The sequence below is a fragment of the Lichenostomus cassidix genome, chromosome 20 (assembly GCF_008360975.1).
Source record: "Lichenostomus cassidix isolate B80296 chromosome 20, HeHo_3.0, whole genome shotgun sequence".
In the NCBI taxonomy this organism is placed as follows: domain Eukaryota; kingdom Metazoa; phylum Chordata; class Aves; order Passeriformes; family Meliphagidae; genus Lichenostomus; species Lichenostomus cassidix.
Genome location: NC_139500.1, coordinates 3,165,853 through 3,188,778, shown reverse-complemented (window position 1 = coordinate 3,188,778; position 22,926 = coordinate 3,165,853). Strand labels below are relative to the sequence as shown.

Here is a 22,926-nt window from a genome sequence, read left to right as displayed (position 1 = left end):
GCACAACACTGCCCTCAAGCTCCCATCGGTTTGGGAAAGCAGGGCCAAGTCCAACACTGAATGCTTAATTCAGACTGAGAAATTAGGTGGGAAAAGAGAAAAAGAGAGGGAATTCACTCCCTCTGGGTTGCTACCCAATCACCTTCTGTGATTGCATGACTTGTGCCTCCTTTCAAAGGAACCATTGATTTCAGCACCTTCTCAGAGTTTACAGAGAGAAACCTGAATTATCTTTTACTTTAAAGACAGTATTAAAATATTGTGCTAAGGTCAGGTAACCAAACCTGTAAGATGGAAGCTTCTTTTTCAGGAAAGGGGTAAATCTGAAAAGAAAACAACATTGATCTTTACCTTAAACTGTTTATTCTCCTCCCGTAACCTCTGAACTTCTACTTGAAGCCTCTTATAGTCTTCCATTACTTTCTTAACTTCAGTGTCATCCAAAGAAGAACTTATTGATTTAGACATTACAGAGGAATCTGTCTTTGTTGCAGTTGTGGATACAATTTTATTTATTTCTATGTCATGCTGTTAAAAAAGGATAGAGTGATTTTTGGTTAGTTATTAACACCACACCACACACCTGATATATAGGAGGTGAATCAGGTAAAATTGGCTGTGCACACCTGACACGTGCCTGTATCAAAAGAAATAAAAAACATTTTGCTTTCTGTAACTTTACTGCTGCACTTACAGTGTTCAAACTGGCTGCTAGTTACACCAAGGATTACCAAGATTTTAAACAGTTTATATTGTGTTTTTAAAGGGTGATGCCATCCAGGCAGTGAAACAGAGGGTTCTGTCTTTTGCTTATGCAGCTGTCTGAATAAACATGCCATTTTACAGGATTTACTGTGGTATTAAGTTAAATCACTCAATATGCATCTGAAAATACTCACAGGCTTATCATTTTCTGCTGGTAGCTCAAACACACACCTAAGTTTCGAATCCATGAGTTCTTCCGGTTTTGCTTCTTTCCACTGGAATAAGTTAATATTAATTTAATAGTAAACATATTAGTATAATAAAGCAGATTGGAAATGCAGTGCATTATGTAAACAAATCACAACATTTCGCTCAGAAAAAACCCACAGGTGTTTATCACATTACCATTAACCACAGACAGGATGAAAAATGAGATCAAATACATAACTCAGTGGTATCATAAAGACAGACCAGATACTATGAAGCAAATCATTCTAAATAGTCTGAAACTTCCACAGGTAATTTATGAGAGAATTGGGAGCTTTGTCAGAGTAATTAGCAAAGACAGGGGGAGTTATGGGCCTGCTTAAAAAAAAAAAAAAAAAAAAAAGAAGAAAAAGGAGAGGTGAATTCAAGGGAAGGGAAAGATAACAAGCCCCCAAATCAATCACAGCGTGAGTTCTCAGCTCTTTGCCCAGTGGAGTTCCTATTCAAACTTTCCAAATTTCATATGAGCTTTTCTTCCCAAAAGGAATGAACCACAGGACTGTTCCTCCCCCTCCTTGTTTTCCACATCCTTATTTTTCAGCATCAATGTCTGAACAGCACCAGATGTGCTACATACAGAGGGATAACTTTTCCTCACACCTTCTCTCCCCTTCAGCTGGGGAGTCTGCCATAAACAAGATTCCTTGCAATCTTTTAAGCAGGGATCAGCAATAATAAATCTTTGCTCAGTATCAGCTGTAACCCTGAGGTGGAAAGATTTATTCTCAGTGGTAATAAACAGCAAGAAGTGTCCACACTTATATCCTGGAGTTCTCACGTGCTCCTCTTCACTTTGACCATCCTCCTGGTAGCTTGGTATTCCTCAGCATATCTCAAGTAGGTGACAAATTATGGCTAAGCCCGTGCAACCTGGAGTAGTATTTAACTCATCCTAAATAGCTGAATCGTAGTTCAGCTCTTCTGGGGCTGAAGTCAGAGTTCTATTTCGAGCTCCTTGGCTGCCTGTGAAGTGTTGAAAGCTTTATAGTACTCCCATAACTGGTCTCACCTGTTCATCCAGAATAGGAAGAGATCTGGAGAGTGGTAACAAAACTGAGAACTGATCAAAGTGTTACAGGAAAAGGAATTGTATCGGTCTGGAGAGCTCTGGAAAACTGAAAGGCCCATCTAGGTACTAAAAAACATTCTTTGCTAGCAGAATAACATTTGTCATGGTATAAAGTAACTCATAAAAATTAAAGAGCTCAAAAGAAAGGCAGACTGGCTTATCTTTCTAGTGATGCAGACATTTTATTACTATTGCTGTTTCTCCCACTGGATCTTATTTTGAGCCCATTAAACAAATATAGTTCCATAAATCAGTTTCAGAAGGGAAATTATTAACCTGCAGAGTGCCCCGGCTTTAAGAAGCTACTCAGAAGAAGACACATATTGCAAAGACTACAGTAGAGATTTTCTGGGTTTCCTTTTTTGTTTTTAAGTAGCACACACAAGCCACAGACCTTTAGAGTAATGCTCTTTTTCCCTTTTTACATTGTGTCCTCAATAGCCACTGAGTGTTCTCTCAAGCTGACAACAGCTAGGCTAGAGAAAGCTTCTTGTGCCTTCTTCTGGGGGCAAATCTTGCTGCTAAAGGAAATCCACAGCAGTCAAAATGGTTTAGTCCTTTCCAGGTTCTCTTACTGTGGCCAAACATCTTATTTCTATGTCTTTTGTCCTTCTCTGCTCCAGCACCTGCATATTTCCACTGCTCTCATTTGCAACCCACAGGACAGATTCCACAAGGGCCTTTCATTTACCAAAGCCACAGCAGACTTAGGTGAGGATAAAGAAAAATACAATACTTGTGAATCATCCTCTTGCATCTTGCAAAAGGAGCTGCTCAAGGGAAGACTCAAGATTGAGAGTAGATGCATAAAACATAAAAGGTGGCACAGACTTAGAATATATTCTCTATATCCTTAGAATATATGGTTCAAGCTGGCCTTTCTAAAGGATATATTGCAAAAAGCTACAACTACTTGTTTCCTGGCTTGGCATCCCATTACTGACAGCAGCTTCCTAAAGAAGCAACCACAGACATCAACTCTCAGTGCAAGATTCCTGAGGCTCAAAATAACAGAACACTCCTTGCCATGCAGAGGTGGAAGTCTGGAAAAGCTTTCAAGGACCATTCCAGCGTGGCTTGACAACAGCCACAACAACTCAGTAAAAGGATGTACAAAATTATACTGTTAGAAAGAAATCAATTTAAATTAATTTCAATACTTACTACTGCTTCCATATCTGAAGTATCAGCTGGAGCAAACATAGACTGGACCATAAACTTGTGTTTACTTTTCTCATTAGGGTCATAGTCAAAAGGCTGTAGCATCACTGAAAGAAAAAACCCAGAATATATTACATCAACATTGCTCTGGTGCAGAGTCATGCACTGATGACACAGTACCAGATTTCAGAAAAACAAACATTAAAATGGTTTCAAGTTGTCTGTTGTTATGACCAAAGCAGCAGCTGTGATCAGGAACATCACTTCAAACCAGAATTTTGAAAGGAGGTAGGAGAAACAGATTTCATCTCTCTGTGTATAGACTTTTGTCTGAGAATTCTGGAAATGCTGATCACTTTACAATATTCTGTACACAGCTATGGCAAGATAACAATAGTAATTTATAGTAAATAGGGTAATTTACATATCCCCTGGGACAGAGGGAAAAATTTTCCAAGACAGCATCTTTTTGTCTCCTTCCATCCTTGGGGCAGAAGTAGCAAGCATTTTGATGAGCTGTACACACAGTACTGCTGATGGTGCCCAAGAAAACTACAGAGGCAAAGTCAAATATTGTAAACCCTGGGGTTCAAGTCTCGGGATGGAAATTTCCTCTACAAAGTTTAAGAGTCTCATGATATTTGCTTTATCAAGTACAACTATTTTGCTTTCACAAATAATTTACTGGAAGTTTGTTACCAATTTATAGCTGGAAGTTTATAGGTAAAAGTGATGCAAACTTTGCCTATGAAAGGTATGCAAGGAATGTATTTCTCTTCATTCAAAAATCAAAAGCATTCCAAAATTTACTTGTGCAGAAAATGACTGTGTTCAGGGGGCAGAGAGGAAGGAACAGCAGCTTTAGAGGGTGTGTGCACTTTTATTTAATTTTTTAATGCAGTATTAAGAATTTCCATGTCTTTGCTTTTGGGTTAAAGCAACCTGAAGAGGGGAGAGTTGGGTATTCCATTTTCATGGAATATTCTTTAATCAAAGTAGTCACTTGGAACCACTATTTGCAAATGACACCTGGATATTCAGCTATTGGGACATCAACAAACATGAATTTGGCTTCACCCTGAGATAGAACACATGAAAATAAGCAACACAGTTTACACAAACATGTTAGACACTGCAAAAAGCCACCACCCCCTCAAACTGAAAATGAAGCTTGCAAATACTGTCATTACTGCTAACAGAAAAAAACGGTGTTAGATTTAAAAAATCCACATTTTATGGCTGGTCTTACTTCAGCCCCTCAATTCAATCAGTAGGAAGAGAAGCAGTTCAAGAATTAGGATAATTTTCAAGTACTGGTGCTATTAACGTTATGTGCCCAAATTCATATGCACTAATTGCAGGGGTTTGTCATATAAAAGCAATATCCAAAGATCCCATTTGTTGCAAATGAAGGCAAGTCAAACCAATTTGCCTCCCTTAATGAGCAGAGTGTGTTATGGCTGTGCCATCTTTATTGTGCACACAATCTGTGGCCATCAACAACCACATGCCTTTTAAAGCCCAAAGAGAAGGAAGGCAGTAAATTCTCTCAGATGAGATGCTTTAAAAATTACTACACGTTTTTAACTCACCTTGCAGGAGACAGTTATTATTCCAAAATAGGGGTTTGCAAATTAACAGGCTACCTTTAAAACTGTTTTCCAAACAGAAGTGACTGCACTGTGAAAGCACATCTATTTCAACACTGCCTGACACATCACTGAAAAGCAGCAGCATCGTTTTTTCTCCCCTGTAGTAGACACTTGAATATTTTCAAATCTACATAATGTGTAAGATCCAACTGGATAGTCAGAACTATCCACCATTTGTGCAACTTCTACAGATTGTGGTTTTTTCAGCTCGCTTTGCTGAGTGCAACTATCAGCTCATTTGAAAATCCTCATTTCCCAAGGGACAGTGCTGAATCCATCCTGGAATGCCAAATAATCACTGCTCTGAGCTCCATTCACTGAACCACAAGAGCCAGAGTGGGCTTGACAGCACAGACGTTGTTAGCACTTGTATTTTTAGATCAATACATGAAAGCCACATTGACACAAATTATTCAGCAAATGTCTTGTAAGCCAGATGGGAAGCTCAAAAATATGTACTTTTTTCAAGAGGAAACCAAACCATTTTAATATTTATCCACATACTACTGGGCTTTCTGTGAAAGATCAGTTCCATAAAACTGCCCTAATTGCTGGAGAAATTGCTACTGGGAATGTGTCTCCTTTGTTCTGAATAGAAATCACAAACCTTATGCAAAAATTATGTGAAAAGTATGTTCCTACAAATTGCCTTATCACATCAGTCGTCCCATCTGGTCAGAAGTTTTAGCTTTCATCAGAAATCAGAGTTTTAAGAAACAAAATTATTAATATGATGTTCAAGTTTACTGTCAGCAGCATCCATCAAGCAGAGATATGTCTCAACCACTTCCTAAGCTGCTCACCCCACAGCTGAAGCACCAGCACTGTTTTACCACAAGCAAAAACTGCAGAGTCACTGAGAGATCAATGAACATCAGTTTTCTCACTCATTCCTGCAATATCCCCAGCATTTATGCTTTTTAAAGAGCCAAGGAGAGGCACTGACCACCCAATATGTTCCTTCTTTTCCACAGAACAGCTGACTGGCAAATTTAGTTACAATGACAGAAGCATCAAACTCCTCTGGTTTTCTTAGAATAAACCTACTTTTTCAAGGAACAGAGGAAATCTGAAGCAGGGAACACCTTTAACACCTGCTAGGATCTAGCTGTCCTTTCCAGGAGCAGAAGGAACAGAAAAGTCTCCCAGCTCAGATAGTCAGCAACCTTCCTCTAGTTTCCATCTCAATTTATTAATGGTCTGTTTACTTGGTCCTGGACCAGCACTGCCCTTATACTGAAATATCAGAGAGGGGGAAAAGTCACTTCTGGTGCTCTCCAAGACATCAATCACAGCAACTCTTGGCATCCTGGTAAACTCAGGCCAGACTTGGTGGGTCCTCTCTGGGCAAAGCTCCCCATTCATCCTCTGCACCTGTTTTGGTCTGAGCTCCTCTATTTGAGTTCCTCTAATTACACAGGCAGGAAACTTTACTAGTGCCTTCAACCACAGCACTTGTACCCTCCCATCTCCTTCTTTATCCAGAGATATGATGCTACATTTGCCTTATTCACAGCCACATTATGTCAGCATCTTGCTCACCTCAATCAGGCCCCTTCACTTAACAAGCCTGCAATTATAGCAAGAATACTTTATTGTCCAAATATGTGATTTTACATTTTTTCTAATGAAATTCATCCTATTTCTCTTACTGTAGCCTTCAAAGACACCTAATTCTGCTGCATATCTTCAGTCTCCCAGCTCTACAAGATTATCAGGGTATTCTTTGTTCTCAAAGTGCACTCTTTGCTCCAGAATTGCTTGTAAAAGTATTAAACAAGATTAGTACCAAGAATCACTCTTAAGAAACATCACCAGTAGCTCCCTGCTATCACATTTCCATCTACCACATCACTGTTCATTCTTAAGCAGCTCATTCAATAGACTGTCAATCTATTTTTCTTTTGTAAGCTTTATCAATCATTTTCCCAAATGGCACTGCATGGAATTCTTCATGGCCTGGATGGATCAAATCTACCACACTTGTGTCATCTTCCCAAAAATACCCCAAGTAGAAACAAGCCTTGTGGAATTCAATTCAGCTCTGCCAGAGGTGAGCAAAGGACACTCACATCTACAGAAACAGGCAGAAGCCATTGCACCATTCCACCTTTGTTTTATGTTTCCATAAATGCACACAGAGTATCTGTAAATATTTCAATAATACTAGTAAGTGTTGACTCTGTGAAGACCAAGACAGAATTTTAAAGCAAACAGGCAAGAACAACCCAAAAATTGGTAGTTTCTGCAGAGTGCTGTGAGATTCATGGGCAAAGGGCACAGGAGTGACAGTGCCAAGGAGAGTTTGGGAATGCAGCAGTGGATGGGACACAACCAGTGCCTGAGGGAATGGGGCAGACCCACTGTGCCTGCAGAGCACAGAGCTGCAGCTCCATTCCTGCTGAAGGCAATGCCTTTTCCAAGCCAGGCAAAGCTCAAAAAAACCTAAAAATTGCCTCCCAGCCTGGATATTCGACAGCAACCCCAGGATAACGTCAGCTTCTCCCCATTTTTAGGAGGCATGTTCAGCCTGCTCCCTTCAGTGGGACACTGGGCACAGATGGTACCATCTGCAATTTCTCTCTCCCTTTATCCACCTCTTGCAGCCTCACCAGCATCTGCTGGTATTCCTTCACTTTTCCTTCATAACCCATTCATGCTTTCCATTTCGATTTCAAAGCCACCAAACCAGCTATCTTTGCTGAGATCAGACATGCTCAACAGCAGTGAAATGTGTGCAAATACTCCTTTCCCCAGTATTGCAGCCCCAGTGCAAGGGAATCAGATGACAGTGCACACATACGCTTCCCGACAGTTACATAAACTCAGCTGTTAAAATTACATGCCATTATATAACAGGTGAAAACACGGGCTCCAAACCTGACATCCCAGCAGGCAGCACATGCTGACAGGGCCTCAAATGCTGCTATTTAGCAAAAGCTGTGATATGGCATAAGAAGGCAGCATTTGAGACTCCACCAGATTAAAGGGAGCTTTATTTTTCTAGCGTTTTGTAGGTTTTTAAATGAGCCATCATATTAGTGTGAAATAAAGTGGAACTGCTGCCTCTTAGAGCAGAATATCTTCTCAGATACTTCCAGCAAAATAGTACAGACACAGTTTCACAGGAGTATAACAAAGGCATCTGGTTACTACAGAGCAAGAAGGAAGAGGCTGTCCCAAATTCAGCTTCAGTCAGTAACATTCTCTGAGACTGGAAAATGCTTAGACACTGATTTTTTGGAGACAAGGTGCAGCACCAATGCAGTGCTATCAGTGGCTGTGGTAAAGCCAGTCAGCAATTGTGAAGGGTACAGATTGCATATAGTAAGTACAGCCCAATTAGTTTGAGTATCCAGAAGTTATTGAATTCACTGTATTTTAATAATTTCTCATCAGTAGGATTTTCACTAGGTTTGGAGGAATTCAAGTCCTATTTTTATGCCCTGTGCAAGACTTGAATTACATGACTGAAAAGGTAACTGATTCAGAGGCAAAGAAACAAATTCTATTTATTTTTCACTTCATTAACTCCAAAATCAGTCCTCTGTTCTCAAGCAACATTACTCCAAAGCAAAGGTTAAACACATCTTCCTCCCTTTCTGTGAAGCTGAAAACAATTCTATTCTGCAAGTTAGTGGAAGTCCCCTCTTTGATCCCTCCCATCCAAAGGATCCAATCTGATGATCAGAACTAAAAACACTGCCATCTCAAGTCCAATATTAGGTCCCATGCATGCTTTAAAGGAGCTTAATATATTACCTAAGGAACAGTGAAAGTGTGCTACTTGCATTTTAAAATATAAAGTTAATGTAAGGACTGGTGACTTAAGATCATTATTTTTCCTACTATTATCAGCAAAAAAATATGAGAACACATGTGAGCTTGTGATAAAACACACCACAGCCATTTCCCAAACTAACCAAATCATAAATCACTACAAATAAGGCTATCAGAAAAGGGAAATTCTTAAAGCTATGTAAGCAAGAGCAAAGCACAGCTCAGGGTTAGCACAGCAGCCTCAAAAGGGGATACTTTAAGCCTTGGACTAGATCCACACTCTACCTGGAGTGCCACTGGGAAGAGTCAGGCTGGAAAAGCAAGCTGCTGGTAGGATAAAGAGAGAAGCATCCTCCAGCACTTGCCTGCACTGTGTTTGCTCAAGGTGGAGCAAAGTGGCACTTGTGAGCAGAACTTTGAGAAACCACTCAACACTGAGATCAAGACAACATTTCAAAAAGCCTGCAAAGGAAGCAGGCTTTTAATTTTCAAAGTTCATCTGCAAGATGAAAAGCATCCACATCTTTATAGCATGAAGATAATTTGTAGCTAGAAACCATGCTAATTTTCATTATCATTTCATTGATTTCAATGCATTTGATATGCTTGCCTGCAGCTACTATAGATGACAGACAGCTTTACTTGGGAATTGTCCCGACTTTTAAAAATCTCCATTTCTCTCCAGAGAGCTTTTTCATTTACATATTAGTCATTTCAGAGCTCACTGGGTACGTGCTGGCCCTCTCCTGAAGAAGTGCTTTGCCTGCCCCACCTGCAGCTCCCACACTTCCCTGGTTACCTCCTCACTGTGACATTCCCCTGGGATTAACAGCACGGGAGGCACAATCCTGCAGCCCTTTGCACACTCAGTTTGACACCACAGAAATCCCAAAGGCAACAGATCAATGAGTGTGCAAATATGGGCATGCAGAAGAAGGCTTACAAGATTAGAACTGCTTACTTTCACAGTGCAAATTGGTTTTGGGATCAATTTTTATTTTGTTGAAGTAAGCTTTTCAATGGTGAGTGTTTAAATATTTTACATTTTATTAAGTTAGAAACTGAACTCTTGATTTTTTACATGTTGATTTTTTTACAAGTAAAAAGCAGTGGTTTTAGCTTCCCAAATTTTTTATTCCAGGCTAAAAAAGGTTGGTAAGAGACTAACAGCAAACTGTGTAACCTATCAATAATTTTTCTTATCATGCCAATATTAATTTTTTTTAGAAATAGCAAAGCAAATCTGCATGTTTAGAGAAATTATTTTCTTATCTAAAAAGTCTGACCTCATTCATCCAATATGCCACTACTATATGCTCTGAAAGAATTCTTTTTAAAGATCATGGATCAGAGAAGTCATTGAGAAGATACATCACCAGCAAATTAATAATATACAGACATTCTGTTTGTGAGAATACTCAGCTCTTTATGCTTTCAAAGTAAGCCACTCCTTTGCTCTTCCATTACCAAACTCAGGCAAGTCAAGAGCTACTGACTCATTAGAGAAAATCATTAACTTTTCCCATGCAACAGCAAAGATTTAGTCATTCGACATTTTTAACTCCAAAGGATACTGAATCTTCAAGGAGCACAGAACAAGCATGGTTTGCAAGCAAACGTTTCCATTGTTGGATGAATCAAAGGCAGTTTGGCATCAGCCCACAGCACTCTAAACCAGTGGCTACAATCCACCCAGTTTTATTCCTCCCTCGATGTGCTCATCCAAGCACTTGTTTGACCCCGTGGTGAGCTGGTTCAGGAAGTTAAGCTGGCAAAAAACTAACTGTACCAAAATAATCCCACAGGGAGGGCAGGGCTGCAGCAGGACTGGTTTGGATACGCTGGCTGAGGCTGTTAATGAACCATATCAATCATTCATGTACTTGCGCCCTTTTCCTCTCCAAAACAACATGAAAGACCAAACCTATTCCTGCTAGACCAAGAGTAAAGGAAGTAAGGATACATGAAATGGCTGCTACTCCATGAAAACACAACCTCTTGGATTCACCAAAATAATTCCAGGCTGCGAGGCATTCCAGGAAATAATTGATTAGAAGCAGCTACTTTCAATCACCAAAGGACTGCTTGAATGGCTTACCAGAAACATTAATTGATGTTCCTGCATCGATAATTCCACTGTTGGGCCTTACACAGTATCTACGTGGTGCTGTGGTCTTGACTTTGAAGCACACATTTCTGTCCGTGGGGTTGCCGAGCTTCAGGTTTGTAGTGACCACATCTGTGAAAGGACCTGAGGAGGAGAGCAAAAGCAGACTTGAAATCACACAGAATGCACTTTTCGAGCAGAGGCTAAGCAGGCTCTAAATCTCTGTTCACAAATCTTATAAAGTAATTAGATGTTCAATTTCCATCTGCAGATAATCGTGCACGCAAAGCCGAGGCTGCAGCCAGGCCCAGCCTGAGCTCATCATTAACAGCAAAACAAAAGGGGGAAATCATTTACACACTGTGCCAGCACCACAACATGGCATTCAAAGGATGCCAAATTCCCTGCTGTGTCACAGTTGCTCCATTCTCATCCCCGAATCCCAGCAAACCCAGGCTAGCAGAGACTCCACACACACCCATGTTGTAGGTGTTAAGTAGTGAGCACAGGACAGTCTGTTAGCCAGAAAGGGAATGGTAACCAAGGGATTACCACAGATCCATCTGCACATCAGCCTGGACCTTCACAGAACCAGGATTCCACCAGCTATTCAGGAGTGCCATACCCAAACCAGCAAGGCAAGCATCCAGGGTACATCTCCTTTCGCCTACCAGGTTTATTTATTAATTTTTTATAAGCTCTCTTGGCAACTAGAAATTATAAAACAGAAGAAATAAGGTAGCCTACTTCACCCATGACAGGAAATAACTGCGTGGAAAAAGGAAAATTTTTAGACACTGAAAACACTGGCAAAGATTTCCGTATTAGCAAAGCCAAAATAAAACCACTGTCAAGTTCTGCAACACCAAGTGCAGGCAAATCCATTTCTCCCAGGCTCACTACCTAATTGAAACTCCCAAATCCCTCAGGTAGAAGAAAGGCTGATTTCCTACAAGACACTGACAAATCAGACAGGTAGCACACAACTACAGTGCTTTACAGATGGTAAAGAAGTAAAATTAAAAGAAATATAACCACACTTTGATCAACTGTCTTCTCCATAGAAGTGATTAATTTGATGCTCGAATAAAATACCTTCATCTTTCCTCAGGAGTAAAAGCAAACTGGTCAAAAAAACAAGCATCAAACTTTTCCTTGCAGAAATGGCAGCCTTAAAATTGAAAAAGGGTGAATGACGATGATAATAAAAACACTGGCAGGCAGGATTCCACCATCCTCCTCTCACAGCATGGATGGCTTGATATAATTTAAATTTGCTTCTTTTTCTACGCAAATTTGTCTCCTAAGAAAATATTTAATGCAGCTGTAACAGTACAGTCCTGCAACCTCTGTCCTTGATTCAATTTCTTGTAAGTAATTAGAAGGGGAAAAGCCTAAAAATAATCACACACATAAAAACCCCAACCAGCCAACAAGGCAGCACTATTTCTATCTGCACCTTGAGCAAACCAGCTTTGCATTTACTTTGCAACACAGGAGCAAAAAAAATTGAAGCAATAAAATTTTCAGATCCCGTGGCAAAGGTTTCACTGTGCTTGGTGAAACAGAGATGTGAAAGAGAATGAAACACAGCTGTCAAGTTTTCTCTGTGCTCTGCATGCAAGGAGAGACTTTAAGCTAATGGAAAATAACTGGGCAGAAGCAGCCATAAGTTGTTAAAGAAGTTAAACAAGCCAAAACATCAGAAAAATCCAGTAAACACTGAGGTGTGTAAGGACAGCAGTGGATCTTCAAAATAGCCCTAACTGGGAAAAATCTACCATGTCAGAAGAAATTATAGGATGCCTAAGCAATAAGGATGTGTCTTTACTAAAAAATTACAGCTTGAGCTGTTCCAGCACAGAGGGAGGGTTGGCTGCACAAAGCCCTACATATGCAGCTGCATCCTCAGTAGTGCTTTACTGGTCTGCATGCTGGGATAGATTTCCTGGGGGAAATACCATGTTTTTACTTGGCTGATCCATGAATGTGTGCGGGATTTGTGTGCCCCAGCACAGAGCTGCTGTTTGAAATAGTAATACAACAACAATTCTGTGTGGAAAATAATTTCCAAATGGAGTTACTTATTGCTAACATAGATCATACCAAAATATTTGGCAGCAAAACCTTTCGGCAGACGGAACTCATTTCTTCTTGTCTGCTTGGTGTTTCCTCTTCTGTTCTGTCCACTAAACCTTAAACAGTTTCTTTAGCTATATTTCCCCCAAATTACAGGTTTTACAGCCACCACAACTGTACTAGAAGGTTGACATTTGCTTCCAGCAAACCTGTGTGCAGTCCCAGTCCTTATGGCACCGCTGTTCAAACACTGCAGCAAAGCAAAACACAGCAGACAAATGCAGATTAGCATGCCATTAAGGTGTCCTGAAGTATGTAAAAAAATAAACAGACCACAGGGTATTACTCAGGGGTAACTGGGGCATGGCAGTGAAATACTATCATTTGGCTGGGCTGTGTTTTAAGAGCAAGGCCCACGGATTGCCAGCTCCAGCTGAAATGAAACCTTGGTAGCCTGTTGGTAGATTACTGTAGCCAAGGTTAGAGGGTTTTTTGGGGAGGTTGGGGTATGTGGGAGAACCTCAGGACAGACACAAGCTAATTCTGCTCTGGAGATACACCCTTGCTTTCCAACATTTGGATTTAAACACTGCAAATAAGGCTGGGGTGGGTATTAACAGTCATATTCTCGAGATGAATCCATCCTGGAGCTTCATTTTCCAATGCAAGGCATTAGGACTTCTGGAATCATACCCAGATACAGTAAGAGAAACACTCTACACTTCTTTCTGATCACTCTGTCCTCATTACAAGTGGATGGACTATTTATACAAGTTTATGCAACACCTGGACAATGCCTGTACTCCCAAGGGGGGCTGAGAGCACAGTTAAACCTGACTGGTCCATCTGGATGGTACTTGAGAAAAAGCAACAAGTGAAGATTGACTCTCAAAACCCACAACCCTTATTTCATCCCATTACTTTGTTTTGAATGTTTTTTCAATTGCTCATAGTATTTCTGGATAAGTGGAACTCATACTAAGGCAGGGTGCTTTCCAAATGAGAATTTGCACTTTAAAGTTATCCCAAGTGTTTTTCTCATGTGTTTTTAAAAGATCATGAGAAAAATGCCACTGGTGTCATCCCAAGGACAAAGTTATGAGAAACAGGGTTTGTACATGCATCATCTGACATGGGGTTGTGATGGGAGCAAGCTGTCTAGAAGGAAGAATGTAGTAAATTGAATTTGGTGCTGAAAGTCTGAAATATTCCACAAGGACTTGGTGACTTTCTCCTGCCAAAATAAAGTCACCTTGTGTTAATGCAAAGTGGGTATCTGCTGATACACAATCTAGCAGTAGTACTGAAAGGAAACATCACCTGCTATACTCATGAAACAACAAATAGTAAGAAGTATCATGGTTTTTCATAGGAGTACTTTTCAGCAGGGTTATTTCCAAACTGTGGCTTTTCACCCAGGCACTACACATCCAACCCTTCCCATTTGAAGATCACTGCGTTATCAGAATTTTCCACACTCCATTTCCTGTTCAAACACCAGTGCAGTATCAATCTTCCCTAAGAGAGCCATTCTGCAGCATATGGCATTGTAATATCCCACACCATTTTAGTAATAATACAAAAGTCTGGGAATTAGGTCAGAAGAACATGATGTCAACTCTATTTAAATTTTAAATAACTCTCAGTGCAATAAAAATTGCCCATAATTGTACCAGCAAATCCATGCTGATAACTTTTTGATAAGCACAGTACTCACTGTGAGTTTCTTGCCACTCACTCCTCAAAGAAACCACATTACATAGCTACACCATTTGTACTATAACTCAATACATTCTCACCTTAACCACAGTTCCATGCTTTGGCATGGCAAATAATCAGTCCCCATGCTGTTTGGCAAGTGAAAGGAGTTAGCACAAGTACCAGCAGAGGGAAAGCTTTGATGGCACAGGCTTGGGCAGGAACATTCAAACCCAGCAGGGACAGTCCTCTGCAGATCTGTACCTGCAATTATCACTACATCTTTATAAATAACTACACACATCAGGTGGGCCACAGGGTTGCTTAACTCTTGCATGAGTCCATCTCACTGCTGAAATAGGAGGTGGTCTGGCCTCTCATCTCCACCAGCTGCATTGCAAATTGCACTGTGCTCCCCTGTATGGGCCAAGAGCAGAGCCAGGAGCTGCCAGGGCTGGAAATTAATCCACTTACCAGGCAGGGAGAGAGGGAGGGGGCACTGGAGAAGAGAAGGAGGAGAATCAGTTTTCAGCCAGATGAAGCAGCACTCAGACCTGGCATCAGGGAAACTGCATCTTCCTGCACAGCATTCTGCCAAGTTAAGGTCTCACAGTTGTAGGTTAAAGCTTGCAAGCACATCTGGGCATGTGTGCTGCAGTCGTACTGTTGGCATAGCTGCTGAAAGTCATTAAGGCACATGCATCATTTTTTTCTGTCCTTAAATTCAATGCAAATTCTCATCTCCTAAAAGCTAGGCATCCCTAAAAAATGTAGTGAACTTTTCAAAGAACAGCACTGCAGGAGTACTTGATACAATCATAGTCATGTTCAACTGGCAACCACTGATCTACGAGACTAAGAATAAATTCTCATCAAGCTGCCCAAGTTATTCCCAGAGTGTTTTAGATGCACTTTCAGCATCTTCCCCTTGAACAACTTTTGCAACTCCAGCTCACCACAGACATGTATCCAACAGCAAGGTAATTGGAAACAGCCAGAAATACAGGCAGAGCTTCTCATGAGATAAACGCTCCTGTACTTCCTTTGTGGAAAGCAGTGGAATGCAATAATAGGAGGGAAGGACGTATTTCACCATGGTTTAATCCCACTGATGTGTCAGATGAAAGTCATTAATCACCTGACACATTAATCAGCCATAGAAAGGAAACTGAAGAATCTTTAATAAGGGAGATGGTGGAAAGCAGTAGAGGGGAAACCTGAATTGTTCTGTGACTATTCTCGAGAGCCCAAATCCTACATGTGACTGGTAGATGTCCCCATGGAACAGTAATTCATCCAGCAAAAGAGCCACACTGACCCTGTGCGTGTGAGAGGATGGGGGCTGAAGGTGATCTTCATCCCTTCCCCATCCCACACTCCATGCTGGCTCCTGCTCCCATGGCATGAAGTGCCTCCCCCAGCTCTGTAAGCCCCTCAGACTGGGGATGCTCCTTGCCCTGCTCTGGAAAGAGGTGTCAGAACCATCAGAAAGTCACCACACCCATCTCTCCATCTGACGATTTCACTCTTTCTACCTGCAACTTTCCACATCTTCACACCTGAGTGGTTTCTCAGTTCCTTTACTGCCTCTGACAGCACCAAGTGATTTCATTTTATTTCCATGGGCTCTCCCGTTTTATTTTTGTGGATATCTATCAGCATTAGAGAGACAGGCAAAATAAAACCAGCAGTGATGTACAAGAGGGCTCAATAACAGGTGAAGAACTTGACTTACTGCACACCTCTTTTTTAAAGTCATATATAAAGCTGATGACCTTTGAAGATAAACACTAAAATGAAAAGAGCTGAAATGTCAAGCAAGACATCTTGAGCTATCAGCCAGGTGCCTGAGAATCAAGAACACCCAAGATCCAATCAAACTCTCCCACCACCTTACTTGTCTTTAGACAAATCACTTCAGGGCTTGATCTGCTGCTATTAAGAGCCTTAAGAGTTGACAGCAACTCCAAAACAGAAGCAGGTTTGGACCCTTATAGTTTCCCTCTCTGTCAAGTGAGGAGAATACTTACCTAATTACACAGAATCTTGTGAAGATTAGTGTTTTAAATAGTACCGTGTGCCAAGGTTTAATCATCATCATCATCTGGCTCTGGAGACTTTCATAATTAAGTGAGCATCCGCAACTTTTGAAATCAAAGAAGTCAAAAAATCAGAAACAAGAAGAACCTGCGTTGCATAAATATCTGATTTCACAAGTAACTCACTGAGAGGACCCAAAACCCCCAGATTTGGTAATTATTTTAAAGAAAAAATCCTTTTGTAAACCACTTGCTAACCTTTTAACCTCAGCTCAGATTTTAAAAGGAATTAGCTACAACCTCCACCCCTGTGGAATCAAGATCTTTACTCCCAGCACCACCTCCTCACCCAAAGGAGCTCTTGAAGCAAAGTGACAGGAGGGAAGTGGTCCCTTCCACTTCTGCAGTGTTAAGCAGTGAATGTCTGGATGAAAAAATACTACAAAAATAGCAGCAACATCCACATCATTCCCTATGCAATAGCTGATGCAGTGGAGCAATTTTTTTAAGATATAATCAATAAAGTGACCCAAGAGAAAAAAAAAATTAAAAAACGAAGATGCAGAAACCCAACAAAATTACATGATCCGGATGCCAAAGTTGGAGCAAGGTTGGCAGTAAGTTATTCCATTTAGATGGATTAATCAGTGTCCTTCCCTGGCCTATTCTGGCATAAACCATTTTTCTCAGAGCATGTCTCATGCTTAATTGGGAAAAATACCCAAAACCCAAACAAATATGAGACTGAAGACTATTTTCAGGGCATCTATTAATATGTGATTTTTGTCACCTTTTATCCCTTGGAGAATCATTAACAGTCTGACTTCACAGTTGTAAGAACTGAGAGGCCACACATAAGCTTGCCAAGAGAAACAGAAGAATATGTCCTTCATATAATTTTGGTACCAGTGTCATTTGTTTTCTCCCAGCTGATCTCTTCAGAGTTTTCTTACACCCAAACATTACCTACAGCAAACTTCAGCAACAAAATCACACAACACGCAATATTTTCTCTGCATCATAAATATCAAACAGATTTCTGCACACAATTGCATAAACAAGACACTGAGAGCAGCCCTGGGGAGCTTTCAGAGGTGTATCTCCGTTTCAGCTGTGCTTTCAGATCCTTTTAGAACCCAGTGCCAAACAGATTGGATTACTCTGCTCGTCCTGCACACAAATATCACATGAACCAGCTCTCTCCAGGTATGAGAACAGCTCAGAAAGCAGTGGCACAGCAGCTGCATCTCTCTCAATAACCATGATGTAGCCATATCCACTTAAGAGTAAGACACCTCCTTATTGTACACTGCCTGGAGCCACATCCATGGGAGATGGCAAAGACACAAAGCAAAAGGTCCCAGGAGAGGTGAGGATGCAGCAACAGAGCAGTGAAGCCCTGATGTGCAAACCTCACCGAAAAAACAATGCTGAAGATTGAAGTCAATGTAAAATGTTTCCCTGGAAGAACCATCCTGATTTTAATCACCAATCCAAGCTACACTTTTTCTTGTAAAGTGATTTTTTCCTGGTCTAATTTCATCACTAATCTCCATTTCAAATGCACATTCAAATGTTAGGGAAGGAGAAACTTGACTACTCTAATTTTACGCTCACATATACTCCTCAAATAGAGAAATTTGATGGGCAACTTAAATAGCAAATGAGCAACTATTTTAAGTGCAAAACTGCATAAGTTGAAAATACCAGAAGAAACAAACAAAATTAGAGATTCTGGGGATGTACAAAGAATAGCTGCTTTTCTAATAAGTTAAAAAAAAAAAAAACCCAAGCCACATGAAATAGGCAGTGGGATACTATTTATGGCTACAAATAAGAAGGAATCCTGAGTTTAGCACAATGTATTTCACGAGAGCCACTTGAAAACTAGCCTATTAACTGTACTTTAAGGACCAAATGGAAAAAAACGGAAACGAAATCAGAAATTTAGCCAGAAGCAGTATGAAAACTTAATCAGAAAAAAAAAAATCTGACACTTTATATGGGTGGCATAGAACAACACACAAACGTCAAGTTGTGTTCTTCATGCCTGAACTTCTGTCTTTTCCAACCAAAACAATTCCGTGATTCTATGATTCTATGCACCACTACATGACAAGAGTAAGTGCAGTGTCAAACCAGCTATACAAAAATTAAGGGGAAAAAAAGAATGCTACTGGCCTTAGATCTTTTACCAGATCCCAGTCGGGTAAAAAATGTAGGAATGCCGGAAGGAGAGACATCACAAACCAGAGGAAATGCAAATATCTTGTGACCATGCAAGAGGTATTGTTTATTCACATATCACAAGGAGCTCTAATTGCAAGAATCAACAGACAACAAACATGAAATTGCACAAGGGAGAGGGTGAACTGCTGGCAGAAAAATCAGAATCACCACTAAGGATGAAGTAACTGGTATGATGAAAAAAGGAGTAGTCTTGGGAAAAACAAGAAAGTGCAATTTTTTTTTCTTAAAAGAATGGCACAGTCATTTGACATGCCTTCTACAAGCACAACTAATTTGTCTTTTAAATTGCTTGCAAAAACATAAGATTTGGCTCCATAGTGATCCCCACACCTACATGATTTTATAATCTGCATCCTAAGTAACTGGATCACCAGGCAAACCTCCCCCTTCTCTATTTTTCCACCCCTCGTGGAAACCAACCAAGAAAACAGGATTAAATTTAGAATGATAAAATCTTTAATCCATGCACCATGGTATGAGGGACTTCGTTTACAGCTCAGAGAACTAGACACTAAAGTAGTTTAGTGAAAAGATTATTTTCATGAAGTATTTATAATAACGTGGGGTAAGTACTGCAGGCAGCAGCAGTACCCAATCTGTACAAATGTTTTTGAGGCCAGAAGAATTACAGCTGAACTGAGCAATTTTCAGAACAGCTCTAATACAGAAAGGACAGACTCAGTCAACCCTCAGTGTGGGTTGCCCTGCTGGTGTGAACACACAATCACTGTGATCCCAGTGCACCTCTGCCCTGCCCTGAATTAAACAGGGCAGTGGTGATTTGCTTTGCATACATTTCCAATGACAGCAAGGCTGGGACAGCTGTTCCAGACCTATGGCACAAATCTCTCTTTACAAAAGGTTGCCTAGCAGGCCAAGTTTTAAACTCAACAACATCCCAGGCATCTCAGACAATATCCTATATGGCTCTACAGTCATCTCAGTCTACAAAGCAGGTCTGAAGGGGTTTATATATAGAAAAAATTGTCAAGTGCTAGAGGAAGAGACAGCACGAGTGTGACCCCTAGCTTTAGACAAACTGGTACTCAAATATTCATGTATGTATGTAAAATAGGCTTCCTTTCTGCCTCTGGTCATCACACAGGAAGACAAAGGACCTTCAATGTTACTTGTGGCAGAACTGTCACACCAGTGCCAGTCCTTCAGCAGAGAGGAGAGAGCTCCAAGTGGGAAGAGTTCCTGACCTAATCAGTGAGGATTTACTTGCAGGGAAAAAACCCAACAAAACAACAATTGCAGCAGCAAGATGATAATGTTAAAGATCACGTTCCTTACAAATACAAAGATGAAATTTAAGTCTGAAACAACAGCTGTCACCACAAACAGAGCTGTTGCAAACGCCATCAATAAGGCTTTCAAAGCCAAGCAGCCACACTGACAGGGAAAGCAAAGAGACTGTTATTGTACCAACTATGAAATGCATTCAGTAGTTATTAGCTGTTCCCAGCAGGCAGCAAACATAAGACCAATATGGTAACAAGATAGTAGAAAATGAGTGTGACTGCAAGATGTGGGCAGAATTAGCAAGGGTCATTTGATTCCTGCGCCGCCTCAGCTGGGCAGAGAGCTGTGCTCAGAGGCACTCAGGAACAAGACAAACCCTCATTTGCCCAGCTTCCTGCAAAAATTGCATTATAACATATGCAGAAGTTGCTCATTTGAACCAAAACTCATTTGATGCAATCAATACCTTCCAGAGCTGGCTGCATAGAACAAATAAGGCTGCTTTTAAAATTGGGTATTTGTTCATAGATGTAAGCTGACCTGAGCTCATGAAGTTGGATCATTTGCTATGGTGATGATGCCTTTTTTCCAGTTGAGTTTCAAAACACATCTGACAATCTATTTAAAGGTTTGTACTTGAATTTTTACAATCCTAATTCTGAATTAGAGAGCAATTAAACAGAATTCACTCTTGTATTTAACAGCAGCTAACCTATTTTAAAAGTAATAAAGCCTTACATGACTACTGATAAGTTTTTAATTTATAAAACCTGTGCAGTGAGGAAAAATAGGTAATAATTTATTTTCCAATGAGAAGGCACTATCAAGAACTGCTGTATAAATTTCTACTCCATATTCCTTTCACGGGTGAGAGGACACTGCACATGGCATGCAGGGCAGCAGCTGGTAAATACAATTTACTGCTAAGCACCAGTGTGAACCTGCATCCACTCTGACACATTAACTCTGTCTTTATTTTGCCATGATAGCTGTGCTCCTAGGACTTGAGAGCCACCCCTTCCATCTGTATTTTCAATATAATCTGTTATCAGATAGATCTTGTGAAGTGATGAATAGAGGTCGCATCCCATCAACCAAATCAGACTGGCAGGCTGCCATCCTGATGAGCTTTAAATAACAAACTTGAAAAACTTTTTCACGTATCATTGCAATGGCTTCGTAGCTTCAAGTGAGCTGAAAATCCATGGACAAACACAGGATTCCCAAGAAACAGGAAGCTGTGAATCTATGTGTCCCATTCTGTACAGTAAAGGCAAGGAGTTGATGACATTTAAAACACAAAATCCCACAAAACTAAGAGAAGCAATGGCCAAGTAACAAATTCTATCACTGCATTAGGTCTTTCCCTGAAAAGTACTACTTTGAGCCTATTAATGCTTATAACTTCAACTGGAATTCTTAAAATCTGTCCAGTACAAAATTATTCAAAAGTCCTTAACCCATAAATCACATTGGCCAAAGCCTTCAAGGAGATTGTGGTATTTTTGGAAATAGTCTTGGGAGACCTAAATACATTAATTAAATTTAACAGAAGATGCAGTTAAACCTCCCTGACTGCTTCACACATCTCAATTGTTCTTTGGTGCTCTAACCATCCTACTCAGAGTTTCAAATTTCTGTGAGTCCCCACATGCACAATTCCTCTCTGCTTTCCCACTGGAGCTGTGAGTGTTGTGTCTCCACTGCACAGGACAGCAGAAAATTAAGGAAGCTCAAGAGTAACACAATTTTCAACTTATTCCACCTTTCAAAAAAATGAGATGCGTTGTAAGACATTCACAAGGCACTGCTACCCTCGTTTACCTCAAGTTTTTTCCCTCCTAACACCTCTCTTTTAAAGTGAAAAGACTATGCAAAGTGATGACTTAATTATAAAACCAACACAGCACGTGAAATCAGAATAATTCAGTGAGATGCAGCAGGCCTGTACAACTAAACAAACACTTAATAGAATAAATTATTGATTTTAGCTAAGCTGCAAGGAAAGTGAGTGTAACATGAACTGCACCAGAAAAGGAGTGATTTTGTTTGATAATTGGGATATATTTTAGGCTAAATTTGTTTAGATTTAGGAAGCCTGCCTGTTATTTAAATACTATGTCCTCTTTTAAAACCTCTAATTTGATAATCAAATTCAAATACATAGAGAGATGTAAAGGTTTACTCGTATTTAATGCAGTAACAATGACTTGACTTGGAATCAGGCCAGACAAAGGGAAGCAAGGGCTGGTACATTTTTCAGCAGAAAAGTAGACAGCCATTGGCACAGCAGTCTTCAAAGAGTAAAGAAACCTAGTACTGGCTGCCATTCTGCTGTGAATACCAGGAGGGCTCTAAGAGTTTAAAGAAAAGAGCACAGAAACGTTCAGCTTAAAAGATGCATATTAATTATCCTAAACAGGCAGCTTCTCACAATGCTGTCACTATTTTACATTCTTAAACACAGCCTGTGACTTGAAATTCCTATTTATCCAACACAGAAGGGAATGAGCAGAGAGACAAATTCCTCCCAATACCTTCAGTGCAGGAGTGATTTGACCATTCCCAGTGGACCAGGACAGGGACAGAGATATAAGTGTATAGCTCACATGCCTTTAACCTCTCTTCTGAGTCTTGGCAACTGCAGCTTCAGCAAGCTCTAATCTCACATCCCAAATGTTACTGGACTGCTGGACTGAAGAGCCTCAGCCAGGTATGTGGTAGGAATGGGATATTCCTGTCAGCCACAGGAGGCTTTGCACACCTGCACTGCACTGAACAGATCTGCCTCGAGTTTGCTCGGGCTGACCTGGAGGAGCTCAAAGTGGCTCAGCAGGGAGTGGCAGCCACCCAAGCACGGAAATGCAGGTTACA

General features: G+C 40.5%; 1 protein-coding gene across 3 annotated transcripts in view; it reads right to left on the bottom strand.

Annotated features, from left to right (window-relative positions):
• VAPB (VAMP associated protein B and C) overlaps positions 1-22,926 on the bottom strand; it is a 32,550-nt gene that overhangs the window by 5,659 nt on the left and 3,965 nt on the right. The window contains exons 2-6 of one of the 3 annotated variants that reach the window (XM_085079625.1): positions 10,733-10,885; positions 3,206-3,309; positions 900-980; positions 584-637; positions 285-323 (exon numbers count right to left, since the gene is read on the bottom strand). In XM_085079625.1, coding sequence (XP_084935751.1) covers positions 285-323; positions 584-637; positions 900-980; positions 3,206-3,309; positions 10,733-10,885 — 431 coding nt within the window. Of the gene's footprint in view, positions 1-284; positions 324-351; positions 529-583; positions 638-899; positions 981-3,205; positions 3,310-10,732; positions 10,886-22,926 lie in introns of all 3 variants that reach the window. The other 2 variants (XM_085079626.1, XM_085079624.1) reach the window with 2 other exon arrangements.